The sequence below is a fragment of the Ambystoma mexicanum genome, chromosome 12 (genome assembly GCF_040938575.1).
Source record: "Ambystoma mexicanum isolate Mex_15411 chromosome 12, UKY_AmexF1_1, whole genome shotgun sequence".
Classification (NCBI taxonomy): domain Eukaryota; kingdom Metazoa; phylum Chordata; class Amphibia; order Caudata; family Ambystomatidae; genus Ambystoma; species Ambystoma mexicanum.
In genome coordinates, this window is record NC_090936.1 from 1,097,953,242 (window position 1) to 1,097,979,627 (window position 26,386).

At 48.6% G+C, this 26,386-nt stretch overlaps 1 protein-coding gene across 1 annotated transcript in view; it reads left to right on the forward strand.

The window, feature by feature from the left end:
• The window catches only part of FBH1 (F-box DNA helicase 1), a 1,469,681-nt gene that overhangs the window by 226,088 nt on the left and 1,217,207 nt on the right, over positions 1-26,386 (forward strand). Inside the window, exon 5 of the mRNA XM_069629653.1 lies at positions 3,901-4,036. Within this exon, the coding sequence (XP_069485754.1) occupies positions 3,901-4,036 (136 nt within the window). The remainder of the gene's footprint in view (positions 1-3,900; positions 4,037-26,386) is intronic.

Genomic DNA, 26,386 nt, shown 5'->3' on the forward strand with positions numbered 1-26,386 from the left:
TATGTGCAGTCAAGCAGGCATTGGATTGGTGCCACACGTTCTGGGGGGAAAAACTTAAAACTGAGGCTACAGGCGCCGTGCGTCCTATTTATAACATCCGGTGGCGTCGCCCTCCACGGAGGCCTTCGAGGGACATCGACCCAACGTCATTGACGCAGGACAACCTCTGCCGAAAATGTTTCCAAAGTGCACAGCTGTGGACATTACATGTCAAAGATGTGGAATACGTTGGAGGAACATCCAGTCAAAAGAATGTTACCAGTTGGTAAGTAACTTGTTTGTCTATTTGTGACAAGATGTCACAAAAAAATACTTCGAAAAACTGACTTTCTTTCAAGGGTTTTTATTGAGGACCTTACAGAAGAGGCTTAATTAAGAATAACCGAAAACCCAGGATAAAAACAGGGTTTGGGGAAGTTGGTGCTAGGGCCGTCCTTTGCTCACTCTCGCCTCCCTTGGGCTACCGTTACCCAAACTCAGTTGTATGCAACCCCGTTTAGTGCTAGGGCTCGGTAACCCCTACTGTCTCTTATCTTACGGCTAAGGCTGTGAGGGATTCTGTAAGGAAGGTATGGTATCAACAGTAAGATGGACAAAAGTGGCCACAGTTCAAGGGTGTTCATTGAATTCAAAAAGGGTTTTAAAAATGCCTATCTAATCCTAAATCTAACGATGGGAGCAAGCTACGACCATCAAATAATAATAATGCATTCCTAGAGGTGTCTTGTCAAAATAAAAGGGCTATACTGATAAAAAACCTATTGCCAATCCTTACCTCTAAATGCAAATAGTGTGGGAAACAATGCTATGCAAAAGAAGGAAATGTTCAATAAATTATATTTCAGGATATTCGGGCCGTTGGCCTCTGTTCCCCACGTTTTCAGCACGGGACAAGGTGACACACACAAGCTTAGCACAGTCTCTGGCTTCTCTTGCACAAGGGTGCAGTTCAAACATTAGCATCAGGGCCTTTTCGTGCCCAAGTCTCTTTGCCTTTCAAAGTCTCTTCTTTCTGAGGGCCTGATGCAACAAACAAACAATATTTTATTTTCCTCAGGTGATTTACTATTCACTTCAGATCCCTCTCAGCCAGGCTCAGATCCACTTTGACACAAAAATGTTCAATCAGTCTCCCTCCCACGGGCACGGACCAATTTATATTCTTTACCACAAACTTGCTTTCACCAAAAGCTCTCAGGTGATCTCCCTCTTTTAGTCTGGGAGCAAATTTAATTTACTTTGTCTACAACTTTCCCTACTGTATTAACATCGCAGACTTTCAATTGTGCACAGGATTTTGCTTGACCTGTTGCAGGACCACTTCGATTCACAATCCTTTGTCACTTTTTTTGTTTTGCTACCTCTCAGTCGGATACTTTACAGAGACCTTCGAATGAGCACGAATGCGTTGCTGGACCACTCTGTCCAAGGTATTGTATCTTGGTTTCGAAGTTCAATCACTCATCTGTTGTCCAATTTTACTTCATACACTGTTTGGTACAGCTTTCACCATACAATGTTTATGCTTGTAACCTTGGCTTAAACACAGACTCGGATGGTATCCGCTTCCCCAACTCGCCGGCTTTGTTGATTTCACTGGCGCTTCTTTGTTGTAGCCAAGGACAGTACTATGGCAGCAGTCGATTCTCCCAGCCGTGATTATCCCAGGCGGGAGAGCCCTGGGTACCTCTGACACACAATGCAGCATTTTTCAGCCTGGCTTTCTGGTCTTATGCTTTTTTTTCCTCGAGGTCTTGTGAAAGTAACGACTCCTCATTGAAAAGGTCAAGGGCATTTTCTTCCTTGAGATCCTGTGTGCTTTGCATCACTCTGTGTGCTCTCGTGCTCCGCCTTTTATCCGTGCGGAGAAGTGTACTGGAAGTCAGGTGTGCGTGATGGTCAGTAATTGTATGACCCAGCCTGACTATTTGTATAGGGACATATCAGATATACAGCTCCGTTGTTAGTCTGTTTTCTCTCATAGCGAGCTGTTCGTGAAAGTGTTTGGGTTGTGAAGTGGGGTGGGGGGTTGAGTTCCTAAGTATCTTACCTGGTAGGATGGGATAAAGGTGTTACAGGGAAGGGGATACTGTGTCTTGCCATCTGGTGTCCCACTCCCACTCCCCAAAGACCCGTCACCCAGGTGATCCGCACTGGTCCACCCCCAGGAACTGGATCCAAAAGCGATGGCTGTGTCCTAGCCACCTGGATTGGCAGATCCCCATGGACTAGCGGGTGAGACACCTTCAGGTTTCTCACAATTCCCTTAAGCGTTGGCTAGCTAGCTCCCTTGGGGTCTTCTAACTCTCCCTATCCTATCCATGCTTAGTGTTCTAGAGGCAGTTAGGGAATAGTGTCTTTCATGCACCCCGTTTAAAAGTCACTCTACATGCACTCACAGCCACACCTTACACTGCTACTCTGATGTCCTCCCGTGCTCTTCTCCACACCACAATTCTGTCCCTCCGACATTTCACTCCACCTTCCTACCTCCACCCTTAGATGCTAATCTTCCTCCTGCTGTGACTTCCCTTTTTGCTCTCTTCCTCCGTGCACTACCACGACTGCCTCCTTCTACCCCACTACTACTCCACTACCCCTCTTCGACCATTTCACTACTTCACCACTATCACTTCTCTACTACTTTACTACCACTATCACTCATCTGATACTACCCCTCCCTCTCTCACTACCACGGCTTCCTCTCTTCTTACCACCACCCACTACCTTTCACTACAACCACCACGCACTACTTGTGCCTCTCTGATAATACTACTCCCACTTCTACTTATAACCACTACTACCTCTCTCCAACTACCACTCTACTACTGCTGGACTCTCTTCTATCACGCACCATCACTCCACTGAACCCCTCTCTCCAACTACCTCCACACTCCTCTCTGTCCTTCTGCTGGTCTCTTGCTCCTCCTCCTTCCACCTCCAGACTTCACCATACTAACCCTCAACTTCCTCTTCCTATCTTAAATTACCCTCCCCCCTACTAAGATTTGCCCACTCTCCTAGCCAATCACCTGATTCTGAGGCACCGTGTGAGGGGAGTGGTTTGGAGACTTCATATGGACTTTAAGCCCTCACCCCTTTTCAGTCCATGCGGCTTGCTCCGTTCCTTCCATGAAAACAAGATCGGTTATGGGGTTTGCCTACAGCCGCTGTTGTGACCTTCATGCCAGCCTTGTTTAATAACAACATTCCCGGGTGGTTTAGTGGTGTTTCCTGCAGTGCAACTTCGGCAGGTGTTGTCTGCTTGAGCTGTGCTCATTTTTCTGGAGACGTGGTACACCACAAATTTCCAGATTTCCCCAGGGTCTCTCCTCTTAGGCACCCCCTCCCCCATCTACTTTCCTCCACTGACCCAATGGTGTCTTCCTTCCCGACGGTTGGATCCGTCTCGCCAGCCACCCTTGTTCCTGTTTTGATTATCCCAGACTTGTTTCCTTCTGCCCGGTGGTCGGCTGCGTCCTCTGGACCGGCAGTTCCATGTAAGGAGGAGTTGGGAGGGGGTTCACTCGCTGGCGGTTTGGCACCCTCTGTGGTGCTAGGGGTAGTGCTCCCAATTTCCTGACAAGAATCACAGCTGGCCTTGTCACATACTAAAGAACTAGAGAAAATTCAATGTGCGGTATACTCGAGATAGGAAAATTCACACACATTGTGACAGATTCTGTGTTGAATGCATTTGTTTCTATTGCGGACAGTAAAAAATGCAATTGCCACAAACATTTGATTTGCTAATAGCCGGGGTGTTTGATGTGGTGGCACAAATGTGCTCCATTTTCAATTGCAAATGCACATTTCTGAAATATTATTAGAAATATGCCATAGACCCATAATTGCTGCAATGTATAACCGTATATGCTGTCTGTTTTGATTTCCCTTTAGATGTGCTGCTACCATCAAATATCTCAGAAGAATGAATCCGGAAGCAATTTTGACATGTTTGAAGAATCATACTTTGTACACAAAAGCTGAAGCATGCATCATCAAGATGCTACCAGATCAGACCACTGCTTCAGGGGTATGTGTAGTATTAGTACACATTTTCTTTAAAAACATTTCCTTCTCAACTGCATCTCAGTTTGTGTTTTAGAAAGTTGTGCACATTGAGGCCTTGTGCTGATGTGGCCCTGTTTATTGATGTCAGCGCCTTGCTCTAAAGGAGTTAGAGCACAAACAGTATTTGCCATTGACCATATTGTTGTATGGTCTAGAAGCTAAGCCTTGCCTATGGAAGGTCGATTGGCAGAGGCTGGAAGGCCTAATTTGGAAAAGGGTTCTTGTTCTCCCCTAAGTCTGCCTATGGCCAGTCTGAGATTTGAACTGGGTCTACGTTCACTGAAGGGCCAGGCGGGCTGGAAACTAAGTTCTCTTTTTCACTGGATTATTACGGCCCAGGAAGGTATTCTACTATGACATTAAATATCACCTGTACAATCGGAGCTCTGATATCCTCTTAGGACTAGAAGCTAGGGTCGAAGAAGGGCTAGTTGAGCCAAGTATGAATCGGGAAACGTTGATTGTCAACCCTGGAAAGGTCAAGAAGGCTTTGGAAGAAACTGACTGGATAGAAACGATAGACAACATGCAATCGTTGGTTCCAGTCAATCTGTTCCAAAAAGTGGATACAAAACTGGGGTTTCTAGCTAGATATTTAGTAAAGTTTCCTGATTGCAAAATTCAAAAGAGCTTTATGAGAATTTGTTTAAATGTGGTTCAACAGGGGAGATCTTGGCCAAAAGGGGCCTGGGGGAGTCTGCAACTGCTCTGTGTAGAGTCTGCGCAAAACCAGAGAATCAATCTCTCAAGCATCTGTTGCTGGACTGTGAAGGTACCTGGTCCGCAAGACTTTTATTGTTTGACAGATTTGGCATGGGGGATGAGAAACATCTGGAGGGGGCATTTTAGGACCGACTTGTGGCAGGTCATGATGTGGCATTGACGATTGAAGTGGTGCAAGGCCTGAAGAAATTAAACATTGTACTCTAGGTCTCTATCTTCTATACTTGAGGTTAAGCCATTAGCTATCCGGGTATGGTTGGAATGTCTTCCAAAAAGGATTGTGGATTTGAATTGTGTGGAGCATGTATAACACTGACTTGTTTTTTTTAGTATGTCTCTCTTAATTATTTGGTTGATGTCGTTTTTACTTTTCTGTTTTATTTTGCATCAGTGGAGCAGTTTAAGTAGAGAGACAATCACCATGGGGCTACAATGTTGGTCAGGGGAGAAAGTAGCCTGAACGCCCATGTTGAATTGTCTCTCTTTGACTGCCCCATTGTGTATTATTGTGTAACATTGCGTATTTTTAAGTGTAATTGTGAATCATTATAAATCATGACATCTTGCTTTGCCTACGTTTTATAGGTCATGTTTTATCTGTTTGTATAGGTTTTCTAGGTTTGTGTTTGCAGATTGTAAAAGGTTTTCTTTACCATATACAATAAAAAAAGAAAGAAAAAAAAGTATTGCCATTTACATTGAACAAAATGAAGTTAGCATTGCTTGAAGTCATTACAATAACATTAGCTTCCTGTTAGATTGGGTCGGGTGTGATAAGCATAGCTTGCAATAGATGAACATATTTTCCAATATTAACCTTTGTAGAATAACATTTGTCATATGACATTGGGTAGATGGAGACAAACGGAGATTAAAAGTGTAGAAAAATCATATTCAACTGGATAGTGTGTTGTACTTTGAAATAGAATCCAATTTTATTGGATAACCCTGGGTACACATTGATTGAATAAGGTAGAATATTATTAGTTTCCATTATATTGTACATAGTGAGGTATACATTGAAATTGGTTCTGCAATGATTGCTGTTGTAGCAAGATAAACCTGAATTGCCATTTGTGACTAGCCAACTTGTTCCATTTAATTGTTACTGTGATAAAGGGAGCCACCTCAGACCAAAGAGCGTATCAAAATCGGATGTTGTCTTCCATTATGATAATCATGTGACCCAGCTCATGGGTTGAGCTGGGATTCACATTTCCCATGAAAAGAAATGTCAGAAATGTTTGATTTTTAATGTACATTACATACCTATGAATACCTGATAGAAAGGTATGAGCAGAGAGATACAAAGCAAAACCAGACCACCTGAGCCTGCTGCCCAAGAGATGAACGTGTGAGGAGTTCTCACTCACTGCACTGTCCATGGTATTGCAGAGATCGAAACAGTCTTGTGTCATACTGTGAAATCCACTTGCATTGGTTTCAGTGGGTGATTGCCTGAGCACAGATGAGGTGCCATTGATGCCAGCTGAGAAGTGAGAGACTGGACTTCCCAGGAAAGGCAAAATTATCCCCAGGCGTGAGGCCCTGTCCTCAAGGCATGGCGAATACGCCCTCATGTGACGTACAGAAGGTTCTGTACTTTCTGTTCTCTTTAACATAAAAAGATGGAATCGGAGTTAAGTGTAATGTTTGCATATCTTGGTAAATGTCCGAGGAACTGGCATTCATTCAAGAATCATTCCTCGGGGGATCCAGAGACAGAAAGGTGTAAAATATCAATCCCAAAACTGGTATACTTATCGACCGGTAATTGGCCCAACCCAAGAGATCAACAGGCAAGCTGAGAAACAGATTAAAAGACTTTGGGTGTTGGACAGTGCAAAACATGTGAGAAGTCTCTGCTGCCAAATCCATTGTACAGAGAACCTCCCGAAACCCCATAATTAAGATTTTCTGCTATAATGGCCATTGACGGGAAGTTCGTGAATTCACAACCAAGCAGTGGCATAAAACACAATGTGGGGGCCCCACTTGTGTGCAATGCCAAAGGTCTCTCCTTCCCCCACCTCCCCCAAGGTCCTTAACAAAAAGCACAAAATGCGCTGTGTTCCGGGCCAGCATGGACCACCACACATGCGTAATGCCCATAATGATAATGCCATTGCAGCGGCATGCACACACTGCGTAGATGAAAGAAGGGGTGGGTCTTGGACCCTGGCACCCAAATGTGCCAGCCACTAAAGGCAACCAGCTGGTGAATTTTTTAATGGGAGGGGTGTAAATATTTGCCACAAGTTTACAAGAGTGACTGAGCATAGTGAGTACGCCCGAACCAATGAAGGGGGATTTAGGGCGCTCTCCCCCAGAACGTTTTTTTAAAAAAATTGGTTAAAATGGTGTATTATACAGTGCACTTTCTGGGGAGGATTGGGTAAAAAGCCAGACAGTTTGCAATCGTTTATGTAGGGTAACCCATGACAAGATTCAATAGATGCAAGTCTCCAAGAGTGCACATGAGCATTATAAATGTATTTTCATGATGCCTTTCCCCACATATCCCAGAATAAAAAAAACATGTTCACACTGTCTGTTCCTATATATTTCCATGCTGGCTACACCAGTACATGCCATTATTGCCATATAAGAACATACTCATGTCTGCTTTGAGCATAATGCCAGTAATGATACTATAAGAAGACATGTCCAGGCTGGCTCCCGGTTCCCCCAGTAAGAATATACTTCTGTTGACTTTTCCCTTAATAATGTCATGCCACATTAAGAAAGCATGTCCAAACCTACTCCATTGTAGACCAGTATAGGCATGTAAGAACACTTATGCTTGCTTTATCATAGACGCTCAAAATGTCATGCACCAAAATGCCAGTATAGCCACCTAATAACACCCATCATGCTTGCTTAATCATATATGCACAGTACAAAATGGCATGCCACAGTAAGATATGGCAAGATTGGCAGCACCAATATTCTAGTCTTTCCATGTAATATCACTCATCAAGTTGGCTTTGCCCAAAAATGCCAGTAAACATGCTATGTCTCTGACGAAATGCCAATAATGCTCCTGGGCCCACACCTGCACCCAGACCATTCACACTGCATTCTCCACACAGGCACCCATCCAGAACATACATACAACACACACGCACGCGCACACACGCACGCGCACACACACGCATGTCAAGAAAATTCACCCACTGCATTCTAATTCAAATGACAGGCGCACTCACACCTATACACACATACATACATTTCCTTTTCTCACTCTACACCTCCCTCCTTGCCCCTGTTATCTCCTCATTTGGCATCTCTCACCATTTCTATGCTGACGATGCGCAGCTCTTCCTTTCCTTCTTTCCTGACCTCCACCTTAAACTCTCTTCCTGTCTTACTGCCATTAAAAACTGGATGTCTTCTCGCTTTCTTTCCCTCAACACTGATAAAACTGAAGTAGTTTTCTTCCCCTCCAACTCCCTTCCCCCCTCCCTCTCCTCCTCCTTTCATTCATTTTCCTCCTTCTAATCTTCCTATCTCCGTCCACGCTCGCAACTTAGGCATTCACTTTGACTCCTCTCTCACTTTTTCCCATCATATCTCTCACCTCTCGTGCCTGTCGCTACCACCTCTTTAATATTCGCAAAGTCCGCCCCTCTCTTACTTTCCATGCTACTAAACTTTTATTCTCCTCCCTTATCTTCTCTCTCCTCTTCTACTGCTCCTACTTACTCTTTGGTCTACCTACTTCTCACCTCGCCCCCCTCAAATCTATCTACCATTCTGCCATCCGTACCCTCTGCCTCCTCACCTCCCGGGACTCCATCTCTGCTTCCCTTTCCTCCCTTGGCTGGCTTCCCTTTCACTCCCAACTTAAATTTCATTTTCTCTGCTTAGTCTTTAAATCTCTCCATGGACTCGCTCCCCCTTATCTCTCCTCCCTTCTCTCTTTCTACACTCCCTCTGGCTCCCTTCGCTCAGCTGACCACATCCTTCTCACTGTTCCTCCCTCCCCTTGTGCCTCCTCCCTTTTCCACTCCTTCCAACTCATAGCCCCCCTGCACTGGAACTCCTTACCTCTCTCAATCTGCTCTATTCCTACCTTTTCCTTTTTCCGCACGTCCCTTAAATCTCTCCTTCTCCATTCCCTGCCATGAAACCCCTCCCCATCTCGCTCCCCCTTCCTCCCCTTCTTTCACCATGATCATCTCCTTCCACTTCCCCCTCCACCCCATTCTCACCCGTTTACCCCTCCCGTTTCCCTTCTCTTCCTCCTCCCCACCCCTCCCTCTTCCTCCCAGTTCTACTACACTACTCTCCCTCTTCCCTTCAGTCTAATTGCTCTACTTACTGTTTTGTTGGTCTGATTCATAATTGTAAATTTCTTCTACTGTTACTGTTATTTTGTTAATTGTTATATGTATCCTGTTGTTAAAATGTGCAGGGTTTTGGAGTAAAGCGCTATATAAACTTAATACATACAAATACAATACATGCACACCATTCACATGCACGCATATACATATAAATACCCAACAGGCATGCATGCATCATATGCACATACACAAACAACACTGGTTCCCCGCTTTGGGTCCGCCACGATGCACTGTCTCCAGGCCTTCGATCCCACCCTCCACTTAGGAACCCTGTTTGCATGGTGGGCTCAGCCAGAGGCAGCGGCTGCGCCTCCCCTGTGCACAGGGGAGCCAGAGGCGAGTGGCCACTTCCCGCACCCCCAGACTGCCGCAGTCGCCCCAACCCAGCCCTTCCATCTGATTTGTGTCAAGGTGAGGGCAGAGGTGGGGTCCCCATGGACAAGGCACGGGCGGATCACTCCACCTGAATTGTATACATACACAGTGCACACCATGTCTTACTTTCCAAGAGTCAATTATTGCAAGCCAATGCACATTTTGAGCCCTGAAAATGGGATCTGAAGAAAACCAAAAGCCCATCATGAGCAGAGACAAATTAGACAACATCATTAAAATGGTAAAATGAGAATAAGCAAGGTTCAGAAGACCAAAACAGGCAGACCAAGTGGTTCAAAACATCAGGACACATGAAACGGGGTCTGGATCACTGTGGGAAACGTGTTACAAATACACCATGTTTCTTTCTTACTTTTAAATAAGGTGTCTTTTCGACCTCGCCTCCTTTTCTTTCCAAAGTACGCCTTGAGTTGTCTATGCCATTTGCTCATTTGCAGCAGGCATCCTGGATTGTGATTGTGACCTTATTTTACCAAAGGATACAAAGACCAGTCCTTTCTGGATCCTTTGTCATCCCTAATCTCTTACCAGGCACTTTTACTGGCAGTACACCCCTCTTCATAAAAAAACAACCTCCCCACCTGGGTTAAACTGTTTTATTAACCTTGTTACTGATAGTTTAGGTGCCAGTTCACTGCTTCAGACTACACCCCTTCGAATCAATTAAAATATACAAGGAGGTCCCCTTTATACTTGAATACAATATTGTATTGATTTAAAATTCCTCCATAAAGCCTTCTGCGATTGGAGGAGTCTGGGAAAAGATGCTCTTAAGAATGGATAGGTTTGGTCTCTGAGAATATGGCAAACCAGATGGACCTGAATCTATCTGGTCAGTTAAAGCCTAATGTATTAATGCTGCAGCAGTCAATAATAGACCCCTTGAAAATATGAATGCTCTACATCAAAATTCAAGGGCTTGTGCATGTTAAGGGAGGTTATGTGAGGGGTCAGAAATGTGAGGCGGACAACCTTTGGATGATTTCTCAAAATGTGCCATAAATTATATTAAATTATACGTTTCAACAAACGCCTCACTATCCCTACCCTGCTGAGGATTTCCCTGCCTATCAAAAATTAAAGCAAACACTCTAACAAGGAATATCTGGCCCTCACACTAACATAAAACACAGAAGAAAATGTATGGCAATTCAAAATATCAACAATTGTATTTCTAATATATTCACAGTCTCTCTTTGTAAACTGGGTGAATTCCCCTTCCTCGGGTTTCAAGTTAGATTTGGTTCCAATGTTCAACAAAAAAAGAAACAAGGAAATACGGGTTTGCAACAAAGTTTCAGTTCAGTTCTTGGCTCCTTCGCTGTATCTAAAGAAAGTTCAACCACCAGAAAGATTTCTCTTCTTCCGTGAACAGTGATTTCCACTTCATCATATAGCATGACAGATGTTCTGAGTCAAGATGTTTGCCACAATTTATAAATGTCAAATTAGAAATCCAGCTCCTTGTCAGGTTCAAAGAAACACAACTTCTGGTAAGGTTAACGAAACACAGTTTCTGTTAGCTCTTCTCAGTTCTCTCTTTATAGCATTATGAATCACAGTTTATATCTTTGTCAGGATGACTTCGCAGCACTTCTGCTTTCACCTGAATAACTCTCATATCAGGTTAACTTCTGCAAGGATTCAACATGCGGGTCTACTCGCCTGCCCCATAGTGTTCCACATTCAGCTATGGTTCTGAGGTTTTAACCACGTGTTACCACAGCTTCAACAGTTTGCACCTTTGTAACTTTGAACAATTTTCTAGAAAAGACAATATTCACATTAGTGCTCCTCACACCTTCATGTAGGCAAGGCACTATTTCTCTGAACATTCACCTTTCAGAAGGGCAGCCTCTTTGCCATTTGTCTTTCTGCATCAATATTAACTACAGGTTCAGCAGTTTGTATGCTTTTGACTTTGTACAACTTTTCAAAAAAGACAAGATTCACATTAGTGCCCGTCAACACTTCCAAGTAAGCAAAGCACTCTTCTTCTGAACATTCACTTTCCAGAAGGGCAGCGTCTTTGCCAATTCTTCTTTCTGCAACATCAACAACCAAAATGCCCGTGAGAATGTATTTCTACCTTTCCTCTTTTTGGCTTTGGCAATATGAGTTATACCAACTTTTAGGGAACCATCACCATCAGCGAGCTTTACCTTTTTACAACCTTGGATTTGCTGCTTTGCTACCTGCTAACCATAGCAGCTTAACTGAATGCCGTGTTGGTAGTCTTTTTTTGGCTTTGGACAATACTTGTATCCCTATTGGCCTTGGGCAATGCTTGCACCACTCTCTGGCTTTAGGAAATGCTCGATTCACTCTTGGCTTGGGCAATGCCTGTTCCCTACACTCACAATAATCAATGTTCAGTCACTTAACTTCAGTCTTACATTACTTTCCACTGCTTCACAATTGACTAGTCTGTTAACCTTTACCTCAGAATCACTTTTAAGCATGCGCAACCATTGTTTCAACTGTTTTCAGAAGTTTTAGCATTCATTTAACGTGGTTTAGCGTGTTTTATTCTTACGCAAGTGCTGTTAAAGAAGTTCACTCATACGCGAGTGCTACTTTTCCGACTTCCCATTGACCGACAATCAACGGTCAGTTTAACACTGCTTTCACGCAAGTGATTCTGCTTGGCTACAGTTGCCTGCCTTTGTTTGCACAAGGGTTAAGAATGCCCTGTAACACTCACCGGCTTCGGGGCTTGAACTGCTTCTGGCTTCGTTTGGTCACTCACCCTTCCTCATTGAAAGTGTCTTCATTCTCGTCGCACAGATACAGAGCTCCTCTTGCTCCAGGGACACTCGGCTGTACCCATCTTCCAGCCATGGTCTTGGCACGTTTCCTGCAGCGCAATCTCTGGAATCAGGTTCACATGGGTAAAAGCAGTCTTCCTTCACTCCTTCTGCTGCGAAACCTCTGCACTTCAGATTTAGGGGGAACAGGACCCTCTAAGGACAAGCAGCTGAAATCTGCTTGGTTAAAGTCCTGGCGTCCCTTCTTTCTGCTTGGATTGCTGCTGCTGCTGCTGCTGCTGCTACTGCTGTGACTACTCCAGCTACATCTCCATGCAATGGCCTGACCCTGAGGGGGCCTTTTAAGCTTTTCAGCTTCTCTGCTTCCCTCAGTTGTGCGCCATTTTGCTTAATAGGCTGACTGCTCCTGCAACATTGCTCTTGAGCCCTCTTCCTCGTCCCAGTACTTTGAGGGTTATGGGACTTGTAGTCCCAATCAACAGAATTAGGTTTTCTTGTCAGCTTTCTATTTTTAAATGCAGATCTACTTCTCTTAAATGCATTTAAAGAAAAATCACAAGAGAAGAGGAAGGCAGTTTATTCAAGCCATTATTTGTAGATTTCCTTTCACTGTAAATGGGAGTAAGGGGGATTTTTAGCCTTGGAGTTCTCAAACGGTTTTTCCTTTCTTGGGCTGTTTAGAGATGTCACATCCGCTTTACCCACATAAAAAATGTGTGGTTCAGCTACATCACACCGACAATAAGCCATTTCATATTTCGGTACCTGTAAAAGGCCCTTCCCTTTTAAAGACAAATACTGTGTCTCATCCCCCGGGATCTCCTCACCACCCTGAGCATTGTCTCCTCCCAGATGATTTTTCTGCAGTACACCACCTTGAAGTTCAGGTTCAGGAACCGTCTGCCTTTTCCTGGCTAGCTGGGAAGAGACTTTAGGCAGGGGTTTAGGGAGGGTTCCGCAGGATTCATCACAATGCACTGTGCATTTTCTCCAGCATGGGGTCTGGCATGGATTCACATGCTCATGAATATTCCCCGTCGTCAGGCCGGGAATCCTCAGTATAGAAAAAAATCAGTATCAGTTTCGTTTCTGATCTGTTTTTCTTAGTAGTAACCAATCACTGGTCTCTGGGTCATACTGCCCCCAGCCTATGACTGCCCTCTCCCTAAGCCCCGCCTCCGGCAGCCATCCTCAGATTTTTACCGCACGTTCAAGTGTTGGGAGTCCTCGTGCTGTAGCTCTCGAGCTTTTGCTGCGTTTTTGTGCTTTTTCAGGAGATTTTTCTCATTTTTCGGTAAATAGAGTCTCAAGTTCAACCGTTTCTACATCCGATCAACGGGGATCCGTTTCGGAGTTTTCTACGCCCCTCAAGGGTGAAGATTTCGTCGAGTTACGCTTTTGGAGGCTTCCAGAAGTTCCGAGGCCTAGCCCGGACATGGCCCAGGAGAAAGGAAGCTTGATGCCCGGGAAGCTGTTCAGGACCTGCCCTGGATGGCAGCTTCAGAATGTTTTCAAGGAGGACGAGCATTCGTTATGCCTCTACTGTCTCCATGAGGACAAGACGCACACGGAGAAGGACTGTGCATTTTGTGCGAACATGTCGGTGCGGACCATGAAGGATCGCCACCTCCGTCTCGCCAACTGGCTGGAAGGGAAGAGCCCGTCAGGCGAGAAGAAGAAAAAGAAGTCTGAGCGGTCTTCTAAGTCCTGTGACGGCGTCCCGGCGACGGGGGCCCAACAAAAGGCTAAGCACCGCGAGTCTGCGGGCCCCGGGAGCGCCGAACAGTCGGGCTCCTTGGCTGCCAGGCAGGGCGCACCCTCCCCGGCGCCTTCAACCACGAGCCAACGCTCTGGCTCGGGTAAGAGGAAGTCTGAGAACCCGGCAAAGCTTCTGGAGAGGCCCCGGTCGATCTCGAAGATTCTGGCAGAGGGGGAGCGAGGCTCGGACCCTCCCCCCAAGGTGAAGGCCCCAGGCGTCCAGAAGATGGCGATGGCCTTAATTCACCCTGCTAAAACCTCGATTGAGGATGTCGCCGCGGCCCTGGCTCAGCCTGTGGAGGCTACACCAGTGGAGGCGCCCTCAGGACCCAGAGTCTTCCTGCCACCGCGGAGGGAGTCGTCTTTCAGGCCCATTGAGAGGACCCCCAAGAAGTCCTCGTTGGAAAAGGTCGGGGAGGGGCTGGTGGCCATCATGGATACGGACACGACCTCTGAAGAAGAGCTCATCGAAGTCGTGGAAGAGGCCCAGTCCATCGGGAGGGATCCCGACGAGGGCGACGACGAGAGCAACAATGTCGCCGACAAGGCTGCTCAAGAGCCCTCGCGACCATCGTTTTCTGCACTGCAAGACACTTCGGCGGCTATTTTGTCAGAGATTCAGTCCTTATGCTCGGAGATAAGGACAAGGTTGCCCCTTCCCCCGACGGAGGTAGCTGAGCCAGACCCGGCGGGGGAACCAGAGCCAGGACCTTCGGAGAGTCCACCGCATAAGAGGAGGAGGACGCATCCTACACCACCTCTCCCACCTCTGCGGCCTGCTCTGCCTTCCCCCCGGTCTACTACCCACGAGGATGATACAGGCACAGACACGGCTACGACAGGTACAGATGACGACGGAGGCGACGACGGGACGTTTCGCCCATCGCCCCCTGCTCTGGCGTCCCCGCCCGACGAGATTGGATCCTTTCATGCCATGATTTCCAGGGCATCCGAACTTTTCCAGCTCTGCCCAGAAGAAAAGAAGAAAGAAGGGTTCCTATACCAACGGCGCGAGGCTAAAAGGAAGACGGTCCTCGCCATACCGCTTCTTGATGACATCTGGGATGAGGGGCTCGCCCTCCTCAAGAACCCTGCCACGGCGCCGGCAAAGAGGGACCGGTACGAGAAGAAGTACCGGGTCCCCGACGCTGCCCCCTTGTACCTTCGGGAACAACCTACCCCGGATTCGGTCGTCTCGGCGGCGGCAAAGAAGAAATCTGGGGGGGCATCGGCCTCGACATCAACTTCCCCGCCGGACGGCGAGGGCAGAAAGTTGGACACGATGGGGCGAGGGATCATCTCATCCGCAGCGACGACTATCAAGGCGGCCAACGCCCTGGCTATCGTAGCCCGCTACGACAGGGAGTTGTGGTTCAAAATCGCCCCTCTGTTAGACTTCCTTCCGGACGCCAAAAGGGCTGAGGCCCTTGAAATCCTACAGGAGGGGGAGATTGCTTCGGACCACGCCATCACGGTGGCAACGGACATCGCCGACACCGGTTTCCGTCAGTTGGGCAACAGCGTTTGCTTGAGACGACGAGGATGGCTCAAGGCCACGGATTTCTGCCAGGACGTACAAACCAAGGTTTTGGACATGCTCTTCAACGGGAACAACCTGTTTGGGAAGGCGGTTGATGAGTCCCTTCAGGCCATCAAGACAGACACAGAGACTGCCCTGGCACTGGGAGTGCTCCAACAACAACGGCCGTCCTTTCGGAGCTCCGGAGGCAGACAAGGTGCCTCCAAGGGATCCGGCAGTGGCTCCTCCACTTACCGCCAAGCGGCAAGATCTTCGTCCCAGGAAGCCTATAGGGGACGCGGCAAGTCAGGGGGTGCCCGTCGTCGACAAGGAGGTCAAGGAGGCAAGGCGGCCTCCAAACAAGATTGAACCGACCGTGGGGTCGGGCCCCCGCCGAAGCACCCCGGTGGGAGGCCGGCTGGCGAGGTTCGTCAGCATGTGGGAGTCCATCTCCACCGACCGTTGGGTGCTGGACGCCCTGGCCCAAAGGCACGCCCTCGAGTTTCAGAAGAAGTGCCCTCGCGTTCCACCTGTGGCCAGGAAGGAAAATCACATCCCTCAACTACTGTTGGAAGTAAGGGCGATGCTCAAGAAGGGTGCCATCGAGCTCGTCCCAAAGAGGCTTCGGGGCTCCGGAGTTTACTCAAGGTACTTCCTCGTAAAAAAGAGGACAGGAGGATGGCACCCCATCCTGGACCTACGACGACTGAACAAGTACATCAAGGCACAGAAGTTCCGTATGGTCACCCTCCAGCATGTGCTGGGACAGCTGGAGGAGGGCGATTTCCTGTCGTCGTTGGACTTGGGGGATGCGTACTTCCACATCCCCATTCTAAAAAGACACCGAAAGTTCCTCAGGTTCGTGGTCCAAGGGCGGCACTACCAGTTCAAGGCCCTCCCGTTCGGATTGAAGTCGGCACCCAGGGTGTTCACCAAGTGCCTTGCACCGGTGGCAGCGCGGCTGCGCCTACAGGGGATCCACGTCTACCCCTACCTGGACCACTGGCTCAACCGGGCAAGGACAAGGGAGCTCGCCGTGGAGCACACTGCGAAGACCGTCCAGCTGCTCACAGACCTGGGATTCTCCATCAACTTTCCGAAATCCCACCTGGTTCCGTCGCTAGTCGCCCTGTTTCTGGGAGCCAAGCTCGACACAGTGGCGCGGCTGGCCTCGCCGTCAGAGGAAAGGACCAGGACCATTCTGGGCAAAGTGCAGCGTCTGCTGGCCACAGACATGGCCAGGGTAAGATCTATCAAGTCCCTTCTCGGGGTGATGTCCTCCTGCTTTTATCTGGTGCGCCTTTGCAGGCTTCGGATGAGACCCTTACAGGAGTTCCTCGACGCCTGCTGGATCCAGTCAACGGGCAGCTTCGAGGACTGTGAGAACCACCCACGCCAAACTTGGTAATATCAGGGTTCAGTTGATCGCGTAGTGTAGCCGTAGAAACCTTCCAGACAATGCAACTCCCAATAGTACAAAAGGACTATATTGGAAGGGGAATTGCCCAGAAGATTATGTGAGTCGGAAGACAGCTACCTAGACAAAGAACACAATATCAGGAATTGGGTTCATGAAATTAGTCATAAACAAGGAAAACGGTTGTAGATCAAACAACGTACTCACGGAGTGATTACCTCTGGGCAATGATAGCAAATCAGGCAGGACAGAGGGCCAGGATATCCAGGACATACGTTTCGGTGCTTGACAGGTGATATCCTAGTCGTTGGACAGAAGATGAAGGAAGTTCGTCCGATGATAACTGTTCCAGTGAAAGGGACAATCCAACCTAAACCTATACCCGCCGGCACGCGGACGCCTAGTAAACAATGTCCGTGAGTAATCCGAGTTTCTTGTGAACAGTTCCGATAAACTTGGTAGGTCCAAATAACAAAGTTCCGAGAGTCAGAGTTCCGTGAAGAGCAAATATCCGAGATGCCTAATCAAGAAAATGCCAGACAAAAGAAGGGTCGTTCGTTCCGAGGTCGAGTAAACAGGTAGATCCAATACAAGGTTTAGGGGAAGTTCAATAACAATCCGTGAGGCAAAACAGGGTCCAAGATCCAAGAACAACAGGCCAGACAAGAACACAGATAGAGCTCCAAAATAGTAAATTCAGAAGCAGCCTTCCGAAAGCCGGGCGGAGATTTAAACTATTCACGTGACCCAGCGGGGAACGTTGCCATGACGTAACCGTGCACGAACGTGCTCAGGCAACCAACGTTTCCACGGCAACCCCCAGCGTTGTCGGATACTCTGGAAACGCTTCGGTTCCGTGTGTTTTGGAATTGTAGAACGTGTAGTATTGACGTAACGTTGGATGGGACGGGGAGCAGATGCTGGTTTCTTGACAAGGACAGGATATCTCTCAACGAGACATTCCGTCAGGCGATCTGGTGGTGGAGTACCCGCGCCCATCTGTCGGCGGGCACGGACTTTCAGACCCCAGCTCACCAGGTGACGGTGTCGACGGACGCCTCCCTGGAAGGTTGGGGAGCACACTCCGGAGATCTTCACGCGAGAGGCCTTTGGCTCCGTCTCTCCACATCAACATCTTGGAGCTCCGCGCGGTGTTCTGGGCCCTCAGGTCCTTTCTTCCGTCCCTCAAGGGCAAGGTGGTGAGGATCTTCACCGACAACACCACTACGATGTTCTACATCCGGAAGCAGGGCGGAACCAGGTCCCCGGCCCTATCCAAGGAAGCTCAGGATCTGTGGCATTGGGCCGTCGCCCAAGGGATGTTTCTGGTGCCTCTTCATCTGGCAGGAATAAAAAACACGATCGCCGACTCACTCAGCAGGGAGCTGCGCTCGTGCCACGAGTGGGAACTATGCCGGGATAAAGTGGATAGACTCTTCAACGATGGGGCGAACCCCAAATCGATCTGTTCGCGACGGCGACGAATTCCAAGTGCCGGAGGTTCGCCAGCAGGTTCCCCCAGCCGAGGAGCATGGGCGATGCTTTCTCGTTCCCTTGGGACGGCCTATTTCTTTATGCGTTCCCTCCGCTGCCGTTGCTGCTCCGGCTCATCAACCAGCTCAAGAGGTCCCGGTGCAGGATGATCCTCGTCGCACCGGCGTGGCCGAGGCAGATCTGGTTCCCGGACCTTCTGGACTTGTCAACGTCCCCACCAGTCAAGCTGCTGACGGACGCAGACCTTCTCTCCAGAGAAGGAGGCGTCATTCTTCACCACAACCCGGAGTCGCTGAACTTGCAGGCCTGGCTCTTGCAGCACTAGAGTTTGGAGGGTACGACATCCCGGCCGACTGCAGAGAGGTTCTTGCAAAGGCCAGGGCGTCCTCAACTCTCAAGTGCTACGGACATAAATGGAAGAGGTTCTCTGTCTGGTGCCGTGCACAGAGGATTAACCCTCTGCGTATTACGGCCCCTCAAGTACTGCCGTACCTACTGTCGCTGGCCAAAGCTGGACTGGCTCACGCCTCCATCAAAATACATCTGGCTGCAATCTCCCGATATACCAGGACGACGGGACGGGCGTCCTTGTGGTCTCATCGCCTGGTGAAAGAATTCATGAAGGGACTATTCCGATCATTCCCGCCGGTGAAGGCTCCTGCCCCGGCATAGGAGCTTAATGTGGTGCTGACCAAGCTCATGGGGGCTCCATTCGAGCCTATGCATTCGGCGCCTTTGAAGTTCCTGTCGTGGAATACAGCTTTCCTCGTGGCCATCACCTCCGCACGATGAGTGGGAGAGATCCAGGCCCTATCTTGCAAGCCTCCATACTTGACTTTTCATGACACGAGGGTGGTGCTGAGGACACACCCATCCTTTATGCCCAAGGTGCCGTCGGACTTCCACCTCAACGAGCCCTTGGTGTTGCCAGTTTTCTTCCCATCGCCTTCGTCGCCGGCTGAGAGGACTTTGCACTCGCTGGATGTAGCTAGAGCGCTGAAGTTCTACGTGGACCACACGAAGAGTTTTCGAAAGAAGTCACAACTGTTTGTGAACTTTGGGACTGTGAATCAAGGGAAGGCTCTCTCGAAGACTTCCATTTCCAGATGGCTCTCCGGCTGTATCATGCACTGTCACCGGTTGGCAAACCGACAGCTGCCCGGCTGTCCGAGAGCCCATTCGACCAGAGCGATCGCTGCTACCACGGCGTTCCTGTCTGGTGTGCCCCTGCTGGACATCTGCAGGGCTGTGACGTGGAGGTCGACGCACACCTTCACAAGATTCTACTGCGTCGATCGGGACTCCAGGGAGGAGTTCAGGGTCGGCCAAGCAGTGCTGCACAACCTGTTCGCCTAAGGTGAGCCTGGTGAGGAGGTAAGAGTTGCTTAATGTTGAGTTGTTGTATTGCTTAATGTTGAGCCTGTTGCCACCTCCCGTGGTTGTGCATGTGTGTACTGCTATGTATTCTCTTGTTCATGAGCATGTGAATCCATGACAGACCCCATGCTGGAGAAGGAACAAGTTATTTACCTGTAACTGTTGTTCTCCAGCATGGGTCTGGCATGGATTCACAATCCGAACCCTCCCGCCTACCCCTCTGCGGCTCTTCACTTGGTCATACTGCCACTTTACGTGCTACCAAATCTGAGGATGGCTGCCGGAGGCGGGGCTTAGGGAGAGGGCAGTCATTGGCTGGGGGCAGTATGACCCAGAGACCAGTGATTGGTTACTACTAAGAAAGACAGATCAGAAACGAAACTGATACTGATTTTTTTCTATACCGAGGATTCCCGGCCTGACGACGGGGAATATTCATGAACATGTGAATCCATGCCAGACCCATGCTGGAGAACAACAGTTACAGGTAAGTAACTTGTTCCTTCCTGTTGAAACCGGTGTACAACAAGGATGCGTCTTCAACACACTATTATTCTCTCTTTATGTGAATGATCTAATCATGACTGCTCTGGTTAATTTCAAGGCTAATATTCCGCCTTTTGGTGAGCTCCAAATTCCCATTTCAGCATATGCAGATGACACAGTTCTTATAGCTGTCTTCCCCTGGAGGTGTGTTTGGAAGGCCAATCTTTTTCACGGCCCGCCCATGGACAATATGGCTCAGGAAGTACCCCCTGGTCCTCCGGCCAAGGCTCTTCTGGTAAAAGTCAGTATCGGAAGAGCGGTCCTCGTAGAGGCATGGGTAGAGGCAGGAACTCTACTCCAAGTTGCTTCCCGGCCTCCATCTCAAAGTGACTCACCGATTCGGGTCCCCTCCAATACCTCCCCAGTCGGGAGTCGCTTGTCTCATTCATTCACGCTTGGGAGGGGATCACATCAGACCAGCGGGTGCTGAAGACCGTTACCCACGGCTACTGCATAGAGTTTCACCGACCACCTCGATATCACCCACTGAAGAGCAGACGCCTGTCACCAGCACACCTGCACATCCTGCTGGAAGAGGTGCAGATCCTTCTGGAAAAGGGTGCTGTAGAAGTTGTCCCCATTCACCAGGTAAACAAGGGTATTTATTCAGTGTACTTCCTTGTACCCAAAAAAGGGTCTCACCATGCATCCTGTGTTAGACCTGCACCCAGCGAACAGGTAGGTCAAACCTCAAAAATTCAGAATGACAACACTGCAGTTGGTAATCCCACTGTTGCTACAGGGGGGATTACATGGCCACATTGAATATGAAAGATGCATACTTTCATATATCAATGTTGCCAAGGCACAGAAAGTACCTAATGTTCATGATCGAAGATACCCACTATCAGTTCTAGGTTCTTCCCTTTGGCATTGCCTCAGCTCCACGGGTGTTCACGAAGGTACTGGCAGTAGTAGCTGCTAACCTGTGCAGGCAGTCCATCCCAGTCTATCCTTAACTCGATGACTGGCTCATAACAGGGGATTTGTATGGAGCATGCTTAACAAATACCCAGAAGACGTTAGATCTCCTCTTCAGCCTAGGGTTCTCGGTCAAAAAGTCCAGTCTAGACCACAGCCAAGTCAAACAGTTTCGGGGGCTCTAATTCGGACCAAAGACTATCTCGTCTTTCCGTCCAACGAGAGGGTTTAAAACATGCTGTTCCAGATCCCTCACTATGTAGCCAGTCACAAGGTGACCGTACACAAAGCCATGCGACTGTTGGGGATGATGACCTCCTGCATCTACCTAGTTCCACATGCTCGCTTGCGCATACGCATGCGCCCCATGCAAGAGTGGCTCTCGAGCCAATGGTGTCAGGCCAGCGGACAATGGGACAATCTAGTGGTTGTCTCGGCAGCCCTCGTTCAGTCTCTGCAGTGGTGGTCAAGGGAAAACCTTCTGCAGGGGAAAACCTTTACCACCCCTGCAGTAGAAGCCACTCTCACCACTGACGCATCTCTGACAGGGTGGGGGGGCTCACCTCCTTCATCAGACGACGCACATCGTGTTGTCCCCAGCAGTAGCATCCAATCACATGAACTTGTTGGAACTGCTAGCAGTGTTCAAGGCCCTGAAGGCATTCCAAACACACCTCCAGGTGAAGACAATAATAGTTCTCATGGACAGTACTACGGCTATGTATTACTTAAACAAACAAGGGGGTACTCACTCTCTAGGGCTGTCCAAACTGTCCCAAACCATATGGAAGTGGGCTCTCAAACACAAGATGTTCCTTCTGTCACAACATGTTCTAGGGGAACTCACTTCTGGCGGACATACTCAGCAGAGACTTCACTCTACCCGTAGAGCATGAGTGGCGACTGCACAAGGACATTGTACTCCACGTCCTCGCAGACTGGGGCTTCCCAGAGATCGACTTGTTTGCTACTCTGTAGAACGCACAATGCCTAGATTACACTTCCATGTACCATCAGAACTGCTCCAAGGGAACGGTCTCTAGATAACATGGTCAGGGAAATTTGTCTACGCTTTTCCTCTGATACCCCTGCTCAACAGAATAGTGCACAAGATGTACCAAGAGCCAGTCAGTATGATTCTGGTGGCCCCGATATGGGCCTGCCAACCTTGATTCTCCCATCTCATGGCAATGTCAGTCTCCCCTCCCAGGAAGCTGCCATGCCCTTACACCATGATGTCTGAAGACTGGGGGAAACACTACATCCATGCCCTCAACTCTCAACTTATCAGCCTGGCTCCTGAGGTCATAGAGTTTGGGCACCTCCAACTCCCTCAAAGATGTATGGACATACTCGGAGAAGCACAGAAACCTAACGCCAGGAATTGCTACTCCAGCAAATGGAAGCGTTTTGTCATCTGGTGTAATGGCAAGGGTATCAATGCTATTGAATGCACACCTAAACAGATTGTCCTGTATCTAACCCACCTATTAGATTCCGGTCTGGTTTTCAATTATCTAAAGGTCTACTTAGCTGCGCTTTCGGCGTACACCACGTCCAAGAACAGGGTTTGTAGTGGAAAATTCCAGTAATTAAAGCATTTATGGAATGGGTAAACAAGCTTCATTCCCCTATTTCCAACCCAGCTCCCGGGTGGGACCTGAATGTTATTCTTACCAGACTGATGGGGCCTCCCTTTGAACCAATGCACAAATCTAGCCTTAAAGCACTCACGTACAAGACCTCCTTCCTGGTGGCGATCACCTCTATAAAGAGAGTTGGTGAACTGCAGGCCCTTTCAGTTCAGGACCCATTCATCACCATTTACAAAGATAGGGTGATTTTGCGCATACACCAACGCATTGCACCTACATTTATCTCTAAGTTCCATGTAAACCAATCCATAGAACTAGCCACCTTTTTCCAGAACCCCACTAACGTGGCAGAAAGAAGCCACCACACACTAGATGTGAGGAGAGCAGTGATCTGTTATCTGGAAAAGACAAAGCCACTAAGAAAAACAAACCAGTTCTTCTTTTCAGTGGTAGCTGGTAGAGAAGGGGACCCTGTCTCTAAATCTGCTATCTCAAAGTGGATCGTAAACTGCATCACACTGTGTTACACTGTTGCCAAGAGAGATCTGCCCTTCACGCCTAGAGCACACTCTACTCTGGGCACAGGGGCTACCATAGCATTCATTGCAAATGTTCCTCTTGAGTCCATTTGCAAAGCAGCAACCTGGAGTTCTGTACACACCTTTACACAATATTACTGCCTAGATGATACATACTCTAGGTCTGATTCTCAGGTAGGACAAGCAGTGCTAAGACATCTCTTTGCAACTGTTCCTTCACTCATCCCAACACCATCTCTGGTTACTGCTCGATAGTCTATGCACAGCATGTGATTCTAAACAGATTCACAAGCATCAGAAGACATGCATTACTCACCATAATAGCATTTTTGATGATTGTGTATGCTTAAATTCTCATGCGCCCACCCTTCCTTCCCTCATGGAGTAGAAGGAACATAGACCTCTTCCACCTTCTCTCTTCTGGACTTTCTCACGCTGAATATAAGGCTCCCTCACGGCAGAAAAACACATCCAGAGGGATCTCGACGCGGGAGGGATTTTGGGTGCTCTGCATGTCATGGTAGGGATAGTGTTAGTCACGCCCATGTCGATGTCCCCTTTCAATCTTCGAAAGAAAGATTCAATACCTTGCAATCACCACTGGATTATATGCACAGCATGTGAATCTAAGCAGATACAATCATCAGAAATGCTATTACGGTGAGTAATGCATGTCTTACATTTGTATTTATAACTTTTTTTCTATAGCCGCAGTTACATTGTAATGAGCTACAGATACCCTTGGTTATTCATAGTCATTATATCCACAGTTATCGGGATAAACAGCAAGAGAGTGAGAACATGCTTTTGTACCCTCCCAGGCACTCGCCAATTGCCCCCCCTCATCTGTGCCTGCTCCCCCCACTCCACTCCACAATAGCCTCTCTGTGAAAGCTGAATTTAGAAGTGCCTTTAGAAGTTGAATTTAGAAGTGCATGTAGATGTTGAATTTAGAAGTGTGCCCAATATCCTAATAGTCTAATAGCATGCCCGGATGAACCGACCAATCTCCCTAATATCCTCTCTGTGCAAAGTTAATTTTAGAATGATGCCTAATACCCTCCCTGTATAAAGTTGAATTGAGAAAATGCCTATTAGCACGACGTATATAGTATGGTTTGGATTGCAGGGAACGTTTGAAAGAGCATATAACCCATCATACGCTTACCCTCTTCTTTACACCACCACTCAACTAGAACACAGAGATACTATGACACCATTCGGTATAACTGTTCTCATACCAACATCTGCCACACATTCCCCATCATTCTAAGTAAACACTGCTGGTTACGCACCCCCCAGCCAGGCGTTCTCCTCAGGCCTAACTGTCAAGGATGGCACTCTAATAAGAGTGGCACAAGACACCCAGAAGAGTTTGGGTGCTGAAATAAAGTGGACAGACAAGTACACACACTGCAGAACGGAAAGAGAACGAAGAGTAGGGAAGAGTAGCAAGGGAAAAGGTACAGAGTGAATACCCTCTTGGGGTGTATGCAGAATAGGAAAAGAGTATTCCACGAACCTTGGAAATACTCTAGCCTTCTGCACAGTTTGCTATAACAGAGTCCCACGCTGTTTGCTCATGACTTGGAACAGCAGCTATGGGTGTCTGTAATGTAGAAACAAGACAAAGGAAGGGGCAGAGGTTGACTGATGGGAACCAACAGACAAGCTCTGAACAAAAGGGTCAACAAACAGTACAAGAGATGTTACTACAGACAAATCCAGGAAAGGAGGAGATAGCAAACTAGCAGAAGGTATAGAAGGGAAAGTCGAGTAACAGGAAAGGATAGCAGAGGACAGTAAGGTGCAAGGTAGAGAGCTCCGAGGAGCAGGGAAGTAGTGAGTAAGTCCACAGGAGTAGGACGGTAAGGTAGAAAGCCAGAGGAAAAGGGTTTAGGGCAGCCGTAGAGAGGTAGGCTGTAGAGCAGGGAGCCCAGAGGACAAGGGCTAAGGCAGCCGGAGTGAGGCAGGCTGTAGAGCAGGGAGCCCAGAGGACAAGGGCTAAGGCAGCCGGAGTGAGGCAGGCTGTAGAGCAGGGAGCCCAGAGGACAAGGGCTAAGACAGCCGGAGAGAGGTAGGCTGTAGAGCAGGGAGCCCAGAGGACAAGGGCTAAGGCAGCCAGAGTGAGGCAGGCTGCCGAGCAGGAAGCCCAGAGGACAAGGGCTGAGGCTGGAAAGCAGCAGAGCGAGATCAGCTGCAATGTGGAGAGCCCACAGGGCAAGGGCGGAGGCTGGAAGGCAGCAGAGCGAGATCCGCTGCAATGTGGAGAGCCCGGCAGGGCAAGGGCGGAGACTGGAAGGCAGCAGAGCGTGATCCGCTGCAATGTGGAGAGCCCGGCAGGGCAAGGGCGGAGACTGGAAGGCAGCAGAGCGTGATCCGCTGCAATGTGGAGAGCCCGGCAGGGCAAGGGCGGAGACTGGAAGACAGCAGAGCATGATCCGCTGCAAGGTGGAGAGCCCGGCAGGGCAAGGGCGGTGAGGAAGGGAGCCTGGAAGGCTAAGGCTGGAGGCAGCAGGGTGGAGCAAGCAACAAGGCAGGGAGCCCAGAGGAGCTGGACTGTAGCAGGAGCCCAAAAGGCTAGGGCTGTAGGCAGCAGGGTGTAGCAAGCTGCAAGGCAGGGAGCCCAGAGGAGCTGGACTGAGGCAGGAGCCCAAAAGGCTAGGGCTGTAGGCAGCAGGGTGTAGCAAGCTGCAAGGCAGGGTCCAAGCAGGAGTGATGGTAAACCGCATACAAGGATCCGAAGACAGACGTGAAAGGTGGAGGAAGGACTCTTAGATGCAAGAGGCTGAGCCACTGCAGGCAGCAGCCTTTATACTGCCTAGCCCAGCACAGAGGCAGGCTAATTGGTTTCACCTGGCGAATCACACCTGCAGGCAATCGGCCACCTCCCTTTCTGTTCCTGGGCTG